Source organism: Balaenoptera musculus, chromosome 1, assembly GCF_009873245.2.
Source record: "Balaenoptera musculus isolate JJ_BM4_2016_0621 chromosome 1, mBalMus1.pri.v3, whole genome shotgun sequence".
Taxonomy (NCBI): Eukaryota; Metazoa; Chordata; class Mammalia; order Artiodactyla; family Balaenopteridae; genus Balaenoptera; species Balaenoptera musculus.
In genome coordinates, this window is record NC_045785.1 from 82,471,314 (window position 1) to 82,491,999 (window position 20,686).

At 46.3% G+C, this 20,686-nt stretch overlaps 1 protein-coding gene across 1 annotated transcript in view; it reads right to left on the bottom strand.

Annotated features, from left to right (window-relative positions):
* BCAR3 (BCAR3 adaptor protein, NSP family member) overlaps nucleotides 1-19,115 on the bottom strand; it is a 115,990-nt gene extending 96,875 nt beyond the window's left edge. The window contains exons 1-2 of the mRNA XM_036872740.1: nucleotides 18,979-19,115; nucleotides 11,075-11,402 (exon numbers count right to left, since the gene is read on the bottom strand). Coding sequence (XP_036728635.1) covers nucleotides 11,075-11,391 — 317 coding nt within the window. The 5' untranslated portion in view covers nucleotides 11,392-11,402; nucleotides 18,979-19,115. The remainder of the gene's footprint in view (nucleotides 1-11,074; nucleotides 11,403-18,978) is intronic.
* Nucleotides 19,116-20,686: the final 1,571 nt, after the last annotated feature.

The window sequence follows — 20,686 nt, forward strand, 5'->3', positions numbered from 1 at the left end:
TTTGATAAAAGCAGATGCTTTGTTTGGCTGGTATCTATCTGCCCTTCCTCCGCTCCCACCCGCCCCATTCACCCTGCCCCCAACCATTCCTCATCCCCTTCTAAAGGACTGTGTTTGTAAAGGTTTCTTCTCAACTAACTCAAAGGCAGAATACAAGTGCTATGGTTTTGAGCAAATGTCCTCAGAGCCTCTGCAAGGAAAGATTTCACTCAACCAAACATATATAGGAACATACACCCTAGGCCCCTTTTCCAGGGCAGGCACCTTGGAAAAGCAGCCCTCACCCCTCAGGCACAAGCCTGAATGCCAACCACAGTCGTCCATGTACCTCCTCTGCCCACAGAGCTGTCAGGGAACGTGTAGACCCGTGGGGGAAGGAACTGCGGGCTTAATCACCTTGCTGCTGACACAGGCCCACAGGGAGGGCGGCCCCGGGGACATGTCTGCTTTAATCAAATCAAAAACGTTTTTTAGAAAGAATCAAGTAATGAAAAAATGTGCTTTGTTTCATTACATGCTTAAAAGATTAGATATTTTCCTATTGAATTTTGTCTCTCATCTTAAAAAAAACCCACCTTCCTTTGAACACCAACCCCGTTGCGGCTCCTGCCTCATTTCTCTGCTTCCCACCAAACGCCCAGCCTCCTCTGCTGGCTCCCCAGAACAGTCTGTGCCGGGATTCCTCAGCGCTGGGTCCTAGGGGCCCTTCCCTTTATGCTTTACACAGCTCTCTCCTTTGCCAACGGCATCTATTTCCGGCTTTAACATCATTTCTCTGCAGACTCCTAACTTTATAACTTTTAGCCCAGACCTCTCTCCACAGCTCCAGGCTCATAATACCAACTGGTATTATGATTAACACCTCCACTCAGACACACACACATCTCAGACTTCGCACACGCAAAACAGACGTCTCGATTCCCTGCAATCTACCGTCACCTCCTGCTACCGGGAAAAAGCCGCCCAACAACCAAACGAAGCCCTGCTCTCTCCAATCTTCTCCGTCTCCGTAAATGGTCCCACCTCCCGCCCCCAGCTACCCGAGCCATACTTGACTGCCCCCTCCCTCATCCCAGTCCCCGTAACTCTCAGTACGCCCGGTAGACTCTACCTACAAAACAGATCTTGAATCCACCCACCTTCATCTCCTCCACTGCCACACCAGAGCAGACCCCACCGCTTCCCATACTGTTGCAGTCGCCTCCTGCCCTCCCTCCAGCTCCTCTTCCATCAATCACTTCTCCACTGAATCTTCTAAAACTGCATCAGACCATGCTATTCCCTCGCTTAAAACCCTTTAAAGGCTTCCCTTGGCCCTACGGAGAAAACCTAAGCTCCTTAGTGAGGTCTAGACCGGTACTGTCCAATAGAAATACAATGTGAAAAACATGTAATTTAAACTTTTCTAGTCACCAGTTGAAAAGAAATAGGTGAACTTAATTTTAATAATCTTTTAACCTAATATTTCAAAATTATCAATACATAGTAACATAAAAATATTAATGAAGTATTTTACATTCTCTTTTTATATTAAATCTTCAAATGTTCCCTCCCGCAGAGAGTCATTCCCTCCTCCCAATCCAAGGAACTCAGGGCTCTCTGATGTGACCTTCCTTGCACCTCCTCATTCTGCAGTTATGTATCTGTTGATGCATTTGTGCGCGTGCCCCATAAACTGGGCACTCCCTAAGGACAGGGCCCACATCTATTTTATTCTCCACTGGGTACCTGGTACCTAGCACAATACCTGGCACTAACTAAGCTCAATAAATATTCATCAAAGAATAAACAGTGAAGACACTGACATTAAGTACTACGATCAGACAATTAGACAAGGGCTGGGCCAGCCCACCAAAGGGAGGCTCTGCTCTGTGTCTTAGCACAATGGTGTGCTGATCTTTCTGTGCACCGTAGGGTTGTTAGACCTGTAAGCATGAGCGGTGGCCAAGATGCACTGCTGTAGGGCAGCCCAGAGCAGACCCAGGTAGAGGGATTCCAGCGAAACTCCGTCAACACGTGGGAAACTTTCTCCCCCATTAGCCGCAGGCATGGAACGTGATCTCAGGTTACACACAAGAATTAGGAGCCTCCCAGGAGGAAGGAAGGGCGGAAACCAACATCTGAGCCCCTGCTTCATGCCAGGTCCTGGGCTAGGTGCCCTCACTTGGGATTGTATTTGACCCCCAAGCCACCCTTTGAGGACGTGGAGATTCAGAAAGGTGAAGGAACTTACATAAGGTCACAAAGCTACCAGTCTGGTTGCCGGAATCAGCACCAAGGTCGCTAGCAGCTTTCTTTGATGTCCAGGGCTAAATCAACGTCCCAGCAAAAGTACCAGTGGCCTTCAGGGCCAGGCGTCACACAGCAGAGTTGGCAGGAGAAGAATAAACAGCTATGATCAGGTGGAAGCTGAGAGCAAGGACGTGACCTGCTCCACCCAGACCCCCCAGAAGGCGGTACCAGGCTCAAGAGTGAAAGTCAGAGTGCTGACGTTCGGGTGGAGCCTTCATGTTTAGTGACCAGTGAATCTTCACAGCACTCCTCAGAGGGGATTATTTTCACCCTCATTTTATAGTTTAGAACTTGCCCTAGTTCACACACCTAGTAGTGGATAAACAGGCATCTAAACTGAGACCTCTCACTTATGTGACTCGTGTTCTCACCTCTTGCCTCTTACTATGTTTGCAAGTGATTCTGGAACCACGGACAGTCCTCTGCATAAAGGCTGGGTCAACGTGGAAGGTTTCTCAGCCTTCTGTAATTTGTCAATAACGGCACAATCCGTAAACAGGAATACCCTCAGCGCTTGTGTTTGGGGCCTCAAAGGAGAGAGAGCTTGAAATTCTGCATGCAATCCTGCAGCTAGTCTCTTAGAGACAGACTGCGTGGTGACAGCATTACAAAGCTGTGAACAGCAGGGTGGCCGTGGCCTGAGGGCTTATCACTCCTGTGGCTCCAGTCCAGGCCCCAGGAAGGCATCTCCTTCCAATCAACGAGAGTAACTATAACTTCTCCAGCTCCCATCTCTCGCCAGGCTGGGATGGCTCCCAAATCCACATGTGATAAGAACATGAGTAGTCTGTAACTGCAGAGCGTCTTCTGTTTACAATATGCTTTAACCTATACTGAGGGGCGTGAAAAACTCATAGTTTCTGACTTTCAGAAGACTGAAAAAACCTGACTTTTCTCAAACAGCATGCAGGAGGCCAGAAAAAAAAGGATTTAAAGCAAGTCAGTTGGGGTGGGGTGTGAGGGGTTGGGGGAAAGAGGAGATATTGAACAGCTCCACTCAACAAGGACAGCTTTGTGTAATTCTCTGATCATTCTCTTGGTTGCGGTTTGCAATCAGTTAAAAAAAAATGTCCTTTCGTTTTTCCCAGAACAGCTGAGAATGCACAGATCCCAGCCTTTAGGGCTGAAATCATCCCTGTGAGTAGAGGATTTAGGACTACTGTCAGGCAGCTGGTGGACCTGCAGGCATTTCCCATTCTCTGGGCTCCCCCAACCCTGGGCCGGTACAAGATGCCCAGCAGGGCTGAGCTCACCTCTGACCCAGCTGCTCCTGGCCTCAGCACACCAGGGGCCACCAGAGCCTGGATGTGCACCATTCCTCGGAATTCACTAACCTACATCCACAACAGCTGCGCTCAAACACCAAGTGGCATTTCAAAATGTTAGTAAAACTCAACTTGAAAATTTAAAAATAAAAATTCAATGCATGGGCTATTACTTTCTGGAGACATTCTTGGCTGTTAAGCCACGGTCATTCTGCTAACTCAATAAATGTACCTTCTATTAAATAGAATCTATTAGTCTATTAAATAAATTTTTTTCAACTCTAAACCCAACTTTTCCTCTGTGCACAAAAAGCTTCCAATTTGCAGACAGTAGACATGCCCATGTATAAATAATGTGCAGATGTTTGTGTGTGGATCTTCACACTGCAGATCCTTCTGATTAACTTTGAGCTAAAGGGTGATTTATTTGCATGTCTGGGGGAACATCTTGCTTTGCTAAGGAGAAAGCAATAGTTATAGAACTTGGTGGTTCTGAAGGGGAACACACAAAACAATTTTTCAGATGGGGGAACCAACACAGCCCAGAGTTAGGTCTTTAAAACAGTGTTTAGAGAAGGGTCTGCACAGATCCTGTGCCTTACACTTTTTCTTTAACTTTGAAGAGCTGACACCGTGACATGGTAGGTTACTTACTGCCTGGGAAAGGATACCGGATTTTAACTTGGGATAATTCTGCAGACTTTGTGGCCCCCATCAGTTAAAACACTTGTGACTAGTCAGTCAGCTCCACTCATGCACATTAATGAAACACCACATTGTCCAGCCACATGCTCCCACAGCACAAGGGGCAGAAGGAATTAGGCTCTCAGCAGCTGTTCCCAGGAATGCGTGCCTCCACGTACCCACAGGCAGGAAAAGGACCCACAGTGGACTCCAAGTGCTGATCCTGCAGCTACCCTGGCAACACAGACCTCTCACAACAGGAACTGGTCCCCTCTCAGCCCAAGGAAGGTCCCAGATTGAAATAAAAATTCATCCTTGAAGATAGATGAATCAAAGGGACACCAGCCAAACAATGCTAATGTCAAGAGGAAATCCCGTCTGCAGACCTCTCAGAGAAGCCTTGCTCTGCTTGCAGAACAAAGGCTTCTTCTGTGACATCAAGCAGCACGTTTAAGAGCTCCGGGCTTCTTGCTTTGGCTACCTTTCAAAACCACAAGTACATCCAAGGGCAGCCAAGACAACAACAAAGCCAAGAGATACAGGTCTCAGAACGAGGAGACCAACTCCCTTTCCAGGCCTGCCTTCTGCCTACTCTTGGCAGCCAAGGCTCTATCCTCCTCAAGGGGGTGTGTCTGAGATGTTGCAGTCAGACCCTGGGGACCGAAGCTTTCCATGCAAGAAGATAGCTCAGAGGATGCCCACGGCAGGGCCAGCCTTCTCGGGAGGCTATAGAGCGCAGTGTCTGGGGAAGTCCCTACAGTAGTTTCCAGGTCCTAATCCCAGCTCAGTCACCCACTAGGGTCTAATCTTAGGTGCTTCAATATCCCTGAACCATTTTCTCAACTGTAATGATGACAACATGCTGCTGCTAATGATGAAATCTGCTGTCCCTCACACAGGTTATGATGTTCAAACAAGACAATTTATGAACATATCCTTTAAGATATTTTAAAACTATAAAATGTTGAGGTAATACTTCATACTTCATATGGATATGACATATGTTTATTTGACAGCTTAATAATGCAAATTTTTAGGTCAAAGGGGAGACTTCCTCTGCTTTCCCTGGGGCCTCCCACAGGTTGGATATTCAATTAATATTCAATCATAATAAAGGTGACTTTTTAATGACTAACAAGGCAAACATGTTTGTTGGGAAAACAGCGAACTTGCAACTTATCAGAGTATTTCACAAGACAAGGAGGTGCCGTCTGAAGGGCTTCCCTCTGAGTGTAGGCGGGTCCATATGAAGAGTGGGTGGGGTCCTCCAAGATGGCTCCACCATCATCATGCCAACACCAAATGTGATGGAATGGAAGGCCTGCAGACTTGACATCTGGGCAAGTCACTCTTAGCTGAAGTTAACCCCTAATGCACTATGAAAAGAAACAAGTAAGGCCAAAAGAGTTTACCTGAAACAAGCCAAAAATAAAAATAAAAAAAGAAAAAGAAAGAAAGAAAAAACCAATAATCTTGGGAATTCCCTGGTGGTGCAGTGGTTAAGAATCCGCCTGCCAATGCAGGGAACACGGGTTCGAGTCCTGGTCTGGGAAGATCCCACATGCCGCGGAGCAACTAAGCCCGTGCGCCACAACTACTGAGCCCATGTGCCACAACTACTGAAGCCATCGCGCCTAGAGCCCGTGCTCTGCAACAAGAGAAGCCATCACAATGGGAAGCCCATGCACCGCAATGAAGAGTAGCCCCCGCTTGCTGCGACTAGAGAAAGCCCGTGCACAGCAACGAAGACCCAACGCAGCCAAAAATAAATGAATGAATGAATTTTTTAAAAAATCAATAATCTTGTTAAAGGTAGACCTAACTAGTCTTAGGTCCCTAGACTCAGGGATCCAAAACTCTTAACTTTAAAACACATGGGGTTCCCAGCTTGCAGTGGTGAGTGAGCTGGGGCAGTGGGTGGGTGGTGTTTTCACAGCTCCACTGGGCTGTCAGAGCTGAGTTAGGAACAGAAATGCTGCTTCTCTCTCACGGTAGTTCTGCCCAGCACCTTAGTCACACTCTGCGCTCTGGAGCCTCAGGTTCTCATTCATATATCTTGTCCCCAGCTTTTCACATTCACAAATGTTACTTGTTGACACTGTGGATTGTTCCAAAGAATAAGTGAGGCAGCTCATAATCTTATTAGGAATACTTAAAAGGATTTAAAAAAAAAAAAGAATATACGGTACTTTGAACTCCTCAAAACTGATAACATCTCAGGATTTTTTTTTTTTTTTTTTTTTAGGATATTTTTTAAATGTGCCAGGTAAATAAAACACATTAACAAGACTGCGGAGCAGGGGAAGAGGACTTTATGATCCTTTGACACAGAGCCACTCGCCTTCTCACTCAGCCTCATCTTGAAGGATGTGCATTTGTTACTTCTGTACTGACCTTCAACAATATTTTAAGTTAAGGAAAAAAGATGTGAATTTGGACGAACGTAATTCTGAATCAGAAACAAACCTAAACCAGCAGTGCTTGTTAAGTCTTCCACAGCCTGGATTTGAAACTCATGACTTGTGTCCACCTCCGATAAGATCTTTTACTGAGATCTGATCTATGTCCAAGTCAGTTTTCAAGTTAAAAAGCTTTGAACTGCTGGCAGGTTGACAGCTTGGGCCTTGGGTGTTTATCGAGAACGTCCTCAAGCTAGAAAGGGTGACTCCATTACCACCCTCGGCCCCTGGGAGTTTCCCCTGGTAAGAGCAGACACCCAGCCTAGACCTTAGAACTTCAGGGAATGAGTTTGTGAACCGTCTCTGTGTGGTACGCCATGGATACCTAGCTCAATATAGAGTTTAACTTAATGAATAAAAAGTGGCCACAGGAAGCCAGGTAACAGCTGGTTCTGACTCCACATAGTACAGCCTGGCATTTGTGCTTAATTTTGGCTAGCCAGAAGTTATGTTTCTTTGCTACCTCATAACCTTCCTAAGAGGGAGCGGTGATGGCTCTGCTTCTGCATCCCAGAGTGTTCGGTGCCAGTGATGCGACATTAACACTACCGTGCACAGGCATGCACCTCCACATGCACCTGTCATCAGCAAGCCACCCGGCGAGACTCCGCAGAGCAGAACCTTCTGACCCCCAGAACACGCTGGGGAACATTGTGGTTTGATGTCAGAAAGCTTGCAGACTCTCCAATGCTTTCTCCGGAGAATATCTGGGCCTCCACTTATTTTCTTCTTGTAATACTGCAGTTACACAACTAAAAATAATTCTGAACTCTTGCCTGCCTAGCTCTTTCCCAACATGTGTACTATTCGCCTCTCAACGTGCTACGCTCCAGCTGCAGGTCACCCCAGCTTGTTTTGGGTTTTTCAAACATGCCAAACTTGTTCCCACCCCCGGTTCCTTGCACTTGTTCTCCCTAGGCCCAGAGAGTTCTTCTCCTCAGAGACCTGTCCACCCTATAAAAAAAAGATACAACCCCAATAAATCTCTAGTGTATCACTCTAGTTCCTCTGCATCACTGACTATAATCTGCAATTGTCTTGTTTATTTACTTGTATTTATTATCTGGGTCCCTCACTACAATGTTAGCTCTGGAAGGACACTGTTTCTGATGTTCCATTGTTATCCTGTTAGTTCACGTATTTCCCCACCCTGTAAGAGGGCAATGATTTGACAGCTAGAATGTCTACTATGTCAGACCAGCACTTCAGCTAAGATACACAGAGGAAATGGGCAGAATTTTCCTGGTGAAGCAATGGTGCTTATAAAATCATTGTACTCTAATTAACACAGGTGCTCAATATATAGGCATGGAACAAATAAATGAGCTAGGATCAAAATGGCTTTCCTTGCTACAGGGTAGGACAAAAAGAGAGACACCAGGAGATACAGCAGAAGAAAGCATCCCCTGCTTTACCCGATAGCATCACAGGTTGCTGGTCTTCCTCAACAGGAAAAGGGGTGCAGAGTTTCTAAACCAGCTCTAACAAGCAGGGTCACAACCAGGTCCATTATAGATGCAGAGAAGAAGCCTTTACAACAATGAGGCTTATTTACCCAGGTCCCTGGTGGATAGAAGGAGAAATCAATTCTTGTTCTAAAGTATCCTGAAGCTGACCCGATGATACATCCATACACAATTTTATTTCAGCATGTTGACAACTAAATACAGGTATCCCTGCTTTTCGAAAGTTTGCTTTACATCATTTAGCTTTTAGGAAGAGACCTACGTTAGTACCTGATTTCAGTAATCAAAAGAAATCTGAAGAGGATTTTTGCTTTTGTGAAAAAAGGTGAAAAGTGAAAACAGTGTTCAGTGTCTGTTTTCAGGAAGCTGTGACAGATGCAGTGTGCACCCAGAGCAGCAGCAAGAGTGGCTCCACCAAGCTCCTCTGGAACTACACTCAGTGTCTCAGCATCAAGCTGCCCTAGCTTTGAACTGTCTGTGAGCACCTGGGCTTTATCTCCATTCATCTTGTGCATCTGTTAGCAAGATGTGTCCTAAGGTAATTGTTTCTACATTTCACACCGTTTCAGCTTAGGGAAGGTTTCACAGGAAAGCTCTGGATAGTGGGGGCCGCCTACACCAGGAGAGGCAGCTCCTGGTTAATAGACATCCCGGCATCTCTATAGAACTCGATGGACCAGTGCCTTTTGTGAGTTATAGTCATTTTTATAAAGGGGGAAAGTGTCTAATGGGAAGAAAATGAATGCAGATTAACTGGAGTGAAATCATCTAAATATGTCATTGAGAAATGACTGAGAAGCAACAGCCTCTGTTCTGAGGAAATAAGATATACTAGTTCTACACAGTGAGATGGATATACATTTGCAGTGTTTTAAACGATTTTGAAGACTCACTTTCAAAAAACCCTATTTCAACCATGCAGTTTAATTTCTGTTCTCCGGGCTTTCGCAGCAGTGTTTCCTGGCTTTGTTCACACTGCATCCTGACCTGGAGGTGCCTCCCCCTCTTCAACACCTGCAGACACCTTCTCTTTACTTAAAACACAGATCAAATGTGAAACCTTCCCTGAACTTCAATTTCCCTCCAAGAAGGAATTAAACATTTCCCTCTCCATATTTCCATAGCAACTTACATACACAGGCATTTCACCTACAGTTGGTTTTCATCTCGCAAACTGGATGTAATTAAATACATAGAGAACGTGAATTGCAGTGCCTAGACTGGCTGCAGGTTCTGTAACATGCTGCTGGTGCTATGGAACTGCTGCTGCTTGTTGCTATAGAAACGTAAGGCTGAATGAATGTCTGGCGGCTCACTTTGTGAACTGGGCTGGAATTTATTTTGCATCTTATTTCACTTGTGTCTCATATTTTTCATTACAATGGGTCATAAAAGTGATAACATGTGTATAAGAAGTCCTGGTTAATGATAATATTGTCTAGAGCTAGGAAAATAAAGGCCACGACTTATGCAAAAGTCAAGGGTAATAAATTCTTTGAAAATATAAAAAAGAAAAATAAGAATTGGATGGATGTAGTTCATAATCTGATGCTATGATAAAAAAAAAAGCTGTGGTTCCTTTTGAGGGACTTAATGCTATAGGAAGTTGGCCTTCAAAATACTCTCAAATACTGGAAGATATTAAGAAATGGTTCTTTTTTTAGATGTTAGTTATTTTTAAATAGATCTTTATTGGAGTATAATTGCTTCACAATACTGTGTTAGTCTCTGTCGTACAACAAAGTGAATCAGCCACATGCACACACACATCCCCATATCCCCTCCCCTGTGAGCCTTCCTCTCACCCTCCCACCCCACCTCTCTAGGTCATCGCAAAGTACCGAGCTGATCTCCCTGTGCTACGCTGCTGCTTCCCACTAGCATTTGGTAGTGAATATGTGTCTCTCACTTTGCCCCAGCTTCCCCGCCCTGCCCCGCCCCCCTCCATGTCCTCAAGTCCACTCTCTATATCTACATCTTTATTCCTGCCCTGCCACTAGGTTCATCAGTGCCATTTTTTTTCTTTTTTTTTTTAGATTCCATATATATGTGTTAGCATACGGTATTTGTTTTTCTCTTTCTGACTTACTTCACTCTGTATGACAAACTCTAGGTCCATCCACCTCACTACAAATAACTCAATTTTGTTTCTTTTTATGGCTGAGTAATATTCCATTGTATATATGTACCACATCTTCTTTATCCATTCATCTGTCCATGGGCATTTAGGTTGCTTCCATGACCTGGCTATTGTAAATAGCGCTGCAATGAATATTGGGGTGCACGTGTCTTTTTGAATCATGGTTTTCTCGGGGTATATGCCCAGTAATGGGATTGCTGGGTCATATGGTAGTTCTGTTTTTAGTTTTTTAAGGAACCTCCATACTGTTCTCCATAGTGGTTGTATCAATTTACATTCCCACCAACAGTGTAGGAGGGTTCCCTTTTCGCCACACCCTTTCCAGCATTTATTGTTTCTAGATTTTTTGATAATGGCCATTCTGACCGGTGTGAGGTAATACCTCATTGTAGTTTTGATTTTCATTTCTCTAATGATTAGTGATGTTGAGCATCTTTTCATGTTACAGTTTTTTATATTGTGGTTATTATGTTTTTTAAAATAAGAGTCCTTGTCTTTGAAAGACACATACCAAAATACTTACAGATAAAATGAGGTCTGAGATTTGCTTCAAAATAATACCAGAGGAAGGAAAGTGGGTGAGAGTACAGACAAAGCAGGCCTGGCCATGAGTTGATAACTGTTGAAGCTGGGTGATGGGTCCACAGGAGTTAATGAACCTATCCTCTCTACTTTATGCATATATGACATTTTTCCTAAAAAAAGACTTAAAAAAAAAAAAAGCCCTTTAAAACAAATCATTTTCACTCATGAAATTAAAGAAGCTACCTGAAGGTGAAGGTTTTGCCTTTCCAGTCTTGCAGTGGGTGCTCCTGGATGACGTCCTGGCTCAGAGGTGAGTGCTGCCGTGGGGATTTGGAATGGGGGAGGGTCCCCATGTGACTGAAGTTATCACAGGACCTTACGGGAGGAGGGCCCTTCTTCTTCCGTGGAAGGGTGCCGTGTATAGACACGTCTTGATAGGCATCTGTGCGATGCTCAGCGAGAGGTGACTTGCTGCTCAGGAGGTCCATGGATGAGGCCAGGGGGAACTGGTGATTCACTGGCATGTTTCTAGGAAGGCTTGCAAACTTTCCCGCAGCCATGATTCTCAACTCTAAGTGGGGAAGAAAAGAGTGAAGGTATAAATCTAAGAAAAGCACCAGAACTGATTTCCCACTTACAAGAGGAAATGGAAATAGACCACATAACAAAAGAAAATGTTCACAGAGTGTTAAAGGACAAACACTGAGTGGCATCACTCGTGAAATTTAATTCGATGGGCAGTTTACTCATCTCCTTTTTTCATCCGACAGAAGAATTCTCCTGGGTTGGCAGCAGATCCGCCAATGGAAAAGGGCAAATACATTTCAGAGACTTTAGAGGCACATGAGCCACTTTATTACTTCAGATGACTGAAGCCGATGGAAAAGCATGACTAACAAAAAAGAATACTGAGGAAAGACTCAAGGTTTCAGTAATAAATGCATTTGAGAAAACGTTCAAATATGTTAGATAATTAGCTCACGCATTCCCACCACCCTGTAAATGATAAGAACAGGTGAAGATGACTGGAATTCCTTAGCTGCTAGAACGCCTTCAGTGCCAGACCAGCCCCTCAGTTGTGCTACCCAGAGAGAGAGGACAGATCCTTTCTGTCAAAGACCTGCTGCTTATAAATAAATCAATGTTCGCTAATTAACGAAGATGGCCAGGGTCAGGGGTCAGGAGGTGGGCTACTCCTCCATACATCAGGGGCTCAGCGGGAGAGGAAAGCCACTGTGGGGGTGGGGGGGACCTCCATGTACAACCGTCCCCCAGAGGGGTCAGGGACCTGCTTGCCACCAGCAGGGTTAAGCAATGCACATGGGTGCCTCTACAGTCAGGGAAGAGTGGGAAGGGTGGAGAAGGAAGAGAAAATAGGGTTGGGGGGCACGGATCATGGAAAGCAAAGGAAAATGCTGTGTGCAAAAGCAGCCCCGACAGTTGTTCCCAGCTATGACCAGTAGCAGAAATGTTCACCCTGAGCAGAGTTTGCACCTCTGCCTCCTAAAAAACAAACTATGGTTTTGATCTAAGCCAAGTTATATGACATTTTAAAGGCCAATATATAGAGATAAAGAAACACAAGACTGAATAAAAATTCGGGCTAGTCCCAGGAGACATAAGGATCCAGAATCTGCACCACTAGTCATGGTATCAGACTGGTCTAGAGATCACAGCTGCATAGCTAAGCCCAAAGTGCTGGTCTTCCCCGAGCCTGGTGAGGAGATCATCTCTTTGCACTGTGGTCTCTTCTCAAGCCTTGCAGCCCCCATTCCTCACAGACCACCCTTTCCACTGCAAAGGGAACGATGCTGAGTGAAAATCATCACTCACTAGCACCACCACAGAGACAGTTCCACAAAGGAACCGGGGACTTGGGATGTGGCTTGGAGACAATCAAGAAGAACACAGCCCTCCAGAAGCTGGTAGAGTAAGAGGTGGAACCAGGACAAAGACAGCAGGGTATGCAAAGGAAGCAAATGACAACGCACACACACGCACACACACACACACACACACAATCCACTGTTCCTACAACAGAGACAGACACCCGAGTGCTGGCGGCTGGGTGGAAGGAGACCCTCCACGCAAGGCATATAATCTGAACCCTGTCCTCAGCTCTTTGCCAAGCCTGGTAATTCTGAGGCCTGTCTGCTCTGTGTCTATCTGGGACCACACAGAAGGCCTGCCTCCCAGCGGGTGCAGACAATGGACTGAGTCCCCACGTGAGCCCCTCCCAGGTCTGGCCAGTACCTGGCACACTGTCAGCACTTGTTCAATGTTAATCATCGTTATTAAAAAAGAAACCAAACTCCCCGGCCCTCCCGGCCTGACCACAGGTGACGTAAGCCGATGAGGATTCCCTCGCCCTTCGCGCACACACTCATAGCTATGAACTCTCACTTGTCCGAGCAATCAGCACCTCCCTTCTTTATAGACAGGCCTGGATCATTCCCAAGAACCTGGTGGCGAGGCCCAAAGCCCCCCACAGAACCTCTTCGTGTACAAAGGCCCACAGTGTTGGTCACGTCTACCTCCAGGCTAGGACGACGGACCAGAGTTATCCTGGCTCCAGTGTCTCCAGTAGCCTGTTTCCTCTCTGCTTATCCAAGGTCTATCTATTTCAAGATTGAGCCGAAGTGCTTCAGAATGCCCTTCAGCAAGCTATCCTCACCTCAGTGTATTCTCAAGGGATGTTAACACCTGCCCTTCCTACTTTCAATTCAACAAACATTTAAGTGCCCACTCCAGATAAGAGACTCAGAGAAACAAAGATGCATAAGCCTCAATCCCAGACTATGAACTCAAAGAGACAATACAGTTGACACCTGAACAATGAGGGGCTAATCTGCATATAATTTATAGTCAGCCCTGCATATCCACGGTTCCTCCCGTATCCACAGATTCAACCAACCACGGACCATGTACTGTAGCATTTACTATTGAAAAATATCTGTGTATAAGTGGACCCGTGCAGTTCAAACCTGTGTTGTTCAAGGGTCAACTGTAATATAATTCATCAATGGGACCCTTAACATGCTAGAGTGAAGAATAATTAATTTTGACAAAAGGGCTCAAGGAGGATCTCAGAGAGGGCATCACTGGAGATGAAGGATTTTGAAAGGCTGAAAATTGTAGGGAAAAGCCCTCCAAGAGGATGTGACAACAGCAGATGCATAACGGCAGGGAAGTGCCCCTACAGGCTCAGGAAACTGAGTCACGCGGTGTGGCTTGAGTCAAGTTGAGAAGCATTTCCTGGAAGAAGCACAGCTTAGGACCAGATCATGAAGTCTTGAAGGCTGTGTTAAGGTGTCTGAACCTGACTGTCAGTGCTAAGGAAGCTCGGGAAGGGTGGGACGGAATCCAGTCTGTGCCTGGGTAGGGAGCTCCGGTCATTCTGGAGGGAGAGAAGGGAGGTGGGAGGTCAGTCAGCAACAAGTCAGCAAGGAGTGATGGAGGACTCCGACCTGGGGCAGTGGCCACGGGAAGGGAAAGGAAGGGCAGAGCGAGGGGCTAGGAGCTCGAGGCCTCTGGCTGGGAGGAAGGAGGCCACAGCCAAGGGAGGACAGGGCTATGCTGTAACGCACTGAGTAGCACAAGAGGGAACCCCTGCGGGCAGGCGAGAGGGTAACAAGCTCACCACTGGGGCTGCTGAGTGTGAGGCACCGGTAGGGCAGTTCGGTCTAGCAGGCTAGATACTGGTATGTGCAATTAGGGGCCAGGACAGGATGTCGATTTTTAAGAGTCATCAACATCAAGGGAATATTTAAACCAGTGAGTAGATCCCTCAGCTGGTTATTATCAGCTGTGATAACAGTTGTGAAACTACCTCTTAAACTGTCAGGAACCATACAATATCCATGAATTATATCCTTACCCTCTCTCACCTGGGCTGCTTCAAGCCTATAAGGACCAACGCAAGGGATAAATTCTGAAAACTTAAATCAGCGCCTCTCAACCTGGCTGCACATTAAGAGTCCTCGGAGAAGCTTTTAAAATCCCCACACCCAAGCCGTGAGCCAGACCAACAAAATTACAATCTCGGTGGGTAGGACCCTGACATCAGTCTTGTTAAAGCTCCCCTAGTATTGTTCAGTGTGGAGCCAAGTTTGAGGACCACCAGGTAAGCGAGTTTCTTTGGTACAGAGCAACTGGCACCCAGATTAGTTTCTGGGTAACAGAATAGAATAACAATGAGAAAGCATCACTCAGGCAACAGAAGCATTCCCTCATTCTTCATTCAACACACATTTAAGGAGGGCCTCCTGGGTGGTGGGGACTGTGTGGGTGTTGGAGATGGTGTCAAACGACTATCCTCACGAGGTTCCTACCCTGCAGAGGAAGCAGACAGTAAGTAATGACCATACGTGTTGGTGATTCCCAGTGCCATGGGAGCGCGCAGAGCGGGGACTGGGGGCCTAGTTTAATCTAGCAGCCCGGAAAGGCTTCCCGGAGGAAGGGCTGCTGACCAGAAGGATGTGAAGTAGGGTTTAATTACCAGAGGGAGAAGATCATCCAAGCTGAAGTTTCCAGAGTTACAGTTAAATTTCTCAGCTGCAGTTAAGTTGGAAATACACAGGCCAGGCTCTCCTCTACAACTTGCTGCCTCTAACTTGGGACTCTTTCCCATTAAAGTACAGCCTTGCCCTGTGTCTAGTCACTTGGAAAGACTGGCTCCAGCCTGGGCCCTATGTCAAGCTTGAATCGATCCAACGATGGGGGAGGTGGGCCCTGGCCAGAGACCTAACTTTAAACAAACAACCAACAACAACAAAAAAACTAAAGCGGGGCAGGGAATGGAAGGGAGAATTATAGGTGGAAGAAACTCATCTGCAGTCTGTTGGTTGCTCTGTTTCCTACCTGAGTTTACTTTTATTCTTTTCTAGACTCCAGGAACCTGGGGGAAATCCAGGGGTGGAAGTGCATGGAATCTAGGTTCAAGGTACGTACTTTCCATTCTGACAGAGGAGCCACAACCCCATTTGACCACTAGGCAGAATCTCAGCATGTGATATGTAGATGGAATCTCAGAGAATCAAGCCCCTTTCTTTTTCCAGATAAGGAAAATAAACATTCATTCACTCAATATATAGTCTCCGAGAGTTTACAATGTACTAAAGCTGAGGATATAAAAAACTAGATGAGGTCCTGATCTCATTGAGCCTACACTGTGATGGGGAAGTCCAACCAACACAGACAAGACAACAAACTAGATAATATCCCAGTCGTAAGTACCCTAAAGAACATGAAACAGGATGATATGATAGAATACACTTGTTGGGGATGGAGGGCTATTTTATACTACAGTGGTCTGGGAAGACCTCTCTGAAGAGGTAACAATGACGTGAGACCTGAAAAAAGAGAAGGAACCAGTAAGAGAGGATCAAATGGAGTTCCAGACAGGGAATTCGGCAAATGTGAAGGTCTTGAGGTGGGAACATGTGGTTGGAAGAGCACAGTGGAGACTAAATTCAAGTCTCGAGTTTTTGGCTCCCATGTTTTCTCCACTTGGGGATGTTTCTGTCTTGATGTTCCTAGTCATTATGTACTTCTTATGTACTATTTAATTTTTTAAAATCAAACATGGTGTGACTCAGAACCTAGGCTTTGAAGTAAGACACAAGTTCAAATCCCTACTGTGCCAATGTCTTACTGTGTGGCCTGGGACAAGTGACTCAACCTCTCTGACAGTTTCTCATTTGTAAAAATGGGTTAACAATACCTATTTCATGGAGTTGTTGTGAAAAGTAAATGTGATTGTGTATGTAAGCCCTTGACATACAGCAAGCATTCAAAAAATAGCAGGTCTCCTCTAGGCAGGGCAGGGACCATGTCTGTCTTGCTTGTAATTGTATCCCTATCACAAAGAGAGTTCACAAATGAAGTCACTGCTTCTGGGGAAGACTGCAACCAGGAAGGGTGAGGAGGGAAATGTTTTAACCTAGAGCAATAGACGTTAACAACAGCAAACCAAGTAGGATGTGGGCATAGATACACAGGCACACTAAGTGAGCTCATATGCTGTCTTTAAATAAAAGTCCAGGTAAGACTTTGGCCATCCGACTTCACCTCTCTCTACTGTGCAGGTAAACAGACACAGTGTCCTGATTCAGTCTAATAAAAGATCTTGAAATATATACAAAGGTCAAAGACTCTACATCTTGATATGAAAATACAAGACCCATGTGAACGTTCAAAGAGCTGAAATCTTGATAGGGATGACAGTGAGCCTGACACACTCCCAACCTATGTGCTACCTTCCTGACCCCGGTCAGCGGCTGTACTCTGAAATGCTTGTGAACAGCAGGACTGACTCACTTGCTTTATAAAGATGTCTCAAAGAAACTGATGATCACACACAAGTCGAGACAGAGATAAGAAGCCCACTTGTTTGAATTTTTCTATTTTACTTCTGAAATGAGATATTTTCAAGTTAAATTCACAGATGGTCATCTGATGTGGGCTTTAAGAACTTTCTATCATATTTTAAACTCTGGAAACGTAACCTCTTCACTGCCCCATTATGACCATGACAGAGAATTTACAATCCAGATCTGTAGTTTTATACCTTCTCTGCAGAGGCAGACAGGAAGAGGAGATGGAAAAACCACACATATAAAATTGGCTTATCCGCTAAGAATGAAGTTTTGCTTGGGTTTAGGAATTAAGAGTATCCCTTTATTTTGAAGTAAATTATGAAGTCTAGCCAAATGATTGAAGTATGAATAATTCTTCCATGGATTGTATTTCAAGCAACACAGCACAGGATCTACATGATAAGGGTCTTAAGATTAGCATCCATTTGACAAGCAGTCCTTTCTATATGAATAGGAGATTGAGATCTTGGTTAGTCATTCTGGAAATGTCACGCTTCTCAGAGGCAGTTTAGGGAAAGTTGGAGTCAGGGAATGAGGGAGCCATTGGCATGGGAAGTTGTTTACGTTATATTCCATACGTCCCCTTGCACACTCACATACAACTGCTTGGCCTGTGGCTTCCCCCCTTTATTAACTGGGCAGCCCCTTGCCACTTGGGACTCTCTGAGCCCGGCCCCCAGCACCGAGGCCTCCCCCTTCCTCCCGGATCTCGCTTCACTCCTTGGCAACAAGCAGGGAGATTATCCGCCCTCAAACTGACCTTCCCTCCGCCGATGTGTTTTCCTTGGAGAGATCAGTGTAGCCTTGGTATATAAGGGTCAAGGTTTAAAAGAATCTCTGAATGCATGGCTCTACTTTCTATCTCAGCGAATGGCTTTAGGTGAAAGCAGACATGAGGTTAGGCGAGCAATCTTTCACCTTCGCACGTTGCTTCAAGTGAGTTAAAACCAAAACCAGAGTTTTCCACTCCCCCAACCCCCAGCCACGACCCACTGTTGTTCCTGCACGAAACACGCCGGCTCGTCAGCTGCTTTGGAGCCCACTTGACTTCTCCCCGACGAGTGTCTACACCTGATCAAACTTTTAAAGTGGACGCAGCCTTAGCGGGTAAGGAAAGACGGGCTGAGACCGGAACCTCCTGCCTGTTGCGCCCAACGTCCCTTGTTTCCCAGCCTTCACCTCCCCTTCCCTCCCCTCTCCGACGCAGTGGGAGCGACACAACCAACTATTCATTCTTTCTCAACAAAGGGAGAGAGGGAGGGAGATGTCAACAGTTACGGGGCGGGCTCCTTCGCTTTCTCTGCAAACTTTCCAAGAGATTAGTGGAGAAACTCGCCTCCTCCAAGCCCAGGGCTTCCCCTTCCCCGGCCCTCGCATCCCTCGACCCCCACCGGCTTCTGGGGCAGAGAGAGACGGGACCAGGAGGCGCGGCTGGATGCGCAGGGGGTCGGAGAGGCCAGCGCCTGGGAAGATGCCGCTCAAGAGGAAAGAGCAGAGATGCTCGCCGCACGTCGCTTCTCGCCTCCCGCCGCGGGCCCCTCCTGGGGAATCCTAGCCGGTTCAGAGGCCCCCAAGGGAGCAGCCCGGTCCCCCATTCAGCCACTCCAGCCCCCAATCGTCAACTCGGATGGGGGTGGGGTGCGCCGGTTCTACTTTCCCCATAGCCTGAAGTTCGCCGACAAACTTCCCAGTCCGTTCTGCAAGGGGAGTGGGAGGCCAAGGCACCCCGAGAGGAGCCGCACGCCCGCGGGACACGCGGCGGAGACTCACCTCCCCGCGCGGCGCCCGGGCTCTCCGGCTGGGGCTCAGAGGCGCGGCACGGTCTGTTCTGCGCCGCGGCTGCTCCCGGAGCAGGAGCCGCTCATGATCGGTGGGGCGCGCCAGCCGAGAAGCCCGCGCGCCGCTCGCCTGTGTGCCCGGCGTTTGCGGCTCCGCTCCCGCCCAAGCCCCAGCCCCGGCCGCGGCAGCTGCAGGCGCGGCTCTAAGCCGGCGGCGCGCACTCCGTCCCTCAACTGGTGATTTGCGGCTTCCCGGCCCCACCCCGGCGAGCCTATTCGCGCAGCCTTGCAGAGCCCCCCGCGACATTTACATGCGCTGACCTCGCCTTGCCCTCCTCTGCCCGGATTTTAGAGTTTGGCTCTCCTCGTACCTCCCGAGAAGCCAGTCCTCAAGTGTAGATCGACCACTTCCTCACTGTATGCCTCACGAGAGACGACCCCACCTAATCCACTCCTCTCCCCTCCCCGCGTTATTTCATTACCCAGCAGATCTGCTTTGCTTGTCTGCAGACACCTGGCTGGCTTTCAGTTTAAAGGGGTTTGGTGGGATAAAGACCAGGTAACCACAGATGACCAAGCCATGGGAACAAGCAAATCAATCACACCCACCTGGACATATTGAAAGCCAAGTGGGAGGTGGAAGTGGCACTCCAGTACTAGATGGCTTGGTGGGGTAAAAAATTGGAGCCTGGTGGAGGACTTACACTACCAGATATAAAGACCTATTATAAAGCTGTAGAAATAGTAATTGGCAGCAAGGATAGACGATAGAATAGAGAGACCAGAAACAGACCTATAGTATATGGTCACTTGATTTACAATCAAGATACTGATGTGATGCACTGGGGAAAGGGTGGTCTGTCTTTTCAGTAAATGATGCTGGATCAGCTGAACACCCACATGGAGAAAAAAGAAGAATCTTGACCTCTACCTTATACCATACCAAAAAATCTATTCCAGAAGGATTTTAACTCTAACTGTATAAGGTAAAACAATAAAACCATCCAAAGTAAATATCAAAAAACATCTTCATGACCTTAAGGTAGGCAAAGACTTCTTAAACATATACAGCACTAACATAAAGGAAAAAAACTGATCATTGGATAACATTACAATTAAGAACTCCTGTTCATTCTAAGACACCATTAGTGAAAAAGCAAGCCACAGAGTGAGACAAGATAATTGCAACACACATATCCAAAAAAAGGACTTATATAGAATATGTAAAGGACACTCACAAATCAGCAAGAAAAAGGCAGAAAAACCTAATTGAAAATAGGCAGAATATTTCCACAGGCATTTTTCAAGAGGGGATAAACAGGCATTTCTCAAAAAGTCAAAAAACATATGAAAAGGTTCTCAACTTATTAACTATCCCAGAAATGCAAGTTGAACTTGCAATGTGATCTCCCTTCACACCCACCAGAATAGCTAAAAGTAGAGAATTTTGTATAACACTTTAGAAACCTATTTGGCATTTTCTACTATATTAACTTATAGTCTGTGACCTACCGATTCCATCCCTAGTTATATACCCAACAAAGATATATACACATATTCACCAAAAGACATGTTCAAAAATGCTTATAGCATCTCTCTTTATAACAGGCCAAAAGAAACAACCCAGATGTCCATTAACAGAAGAGAGAGAAACTGTGTAGAATACTATAAGAATGAATGGACTATGTCTACACTCAACA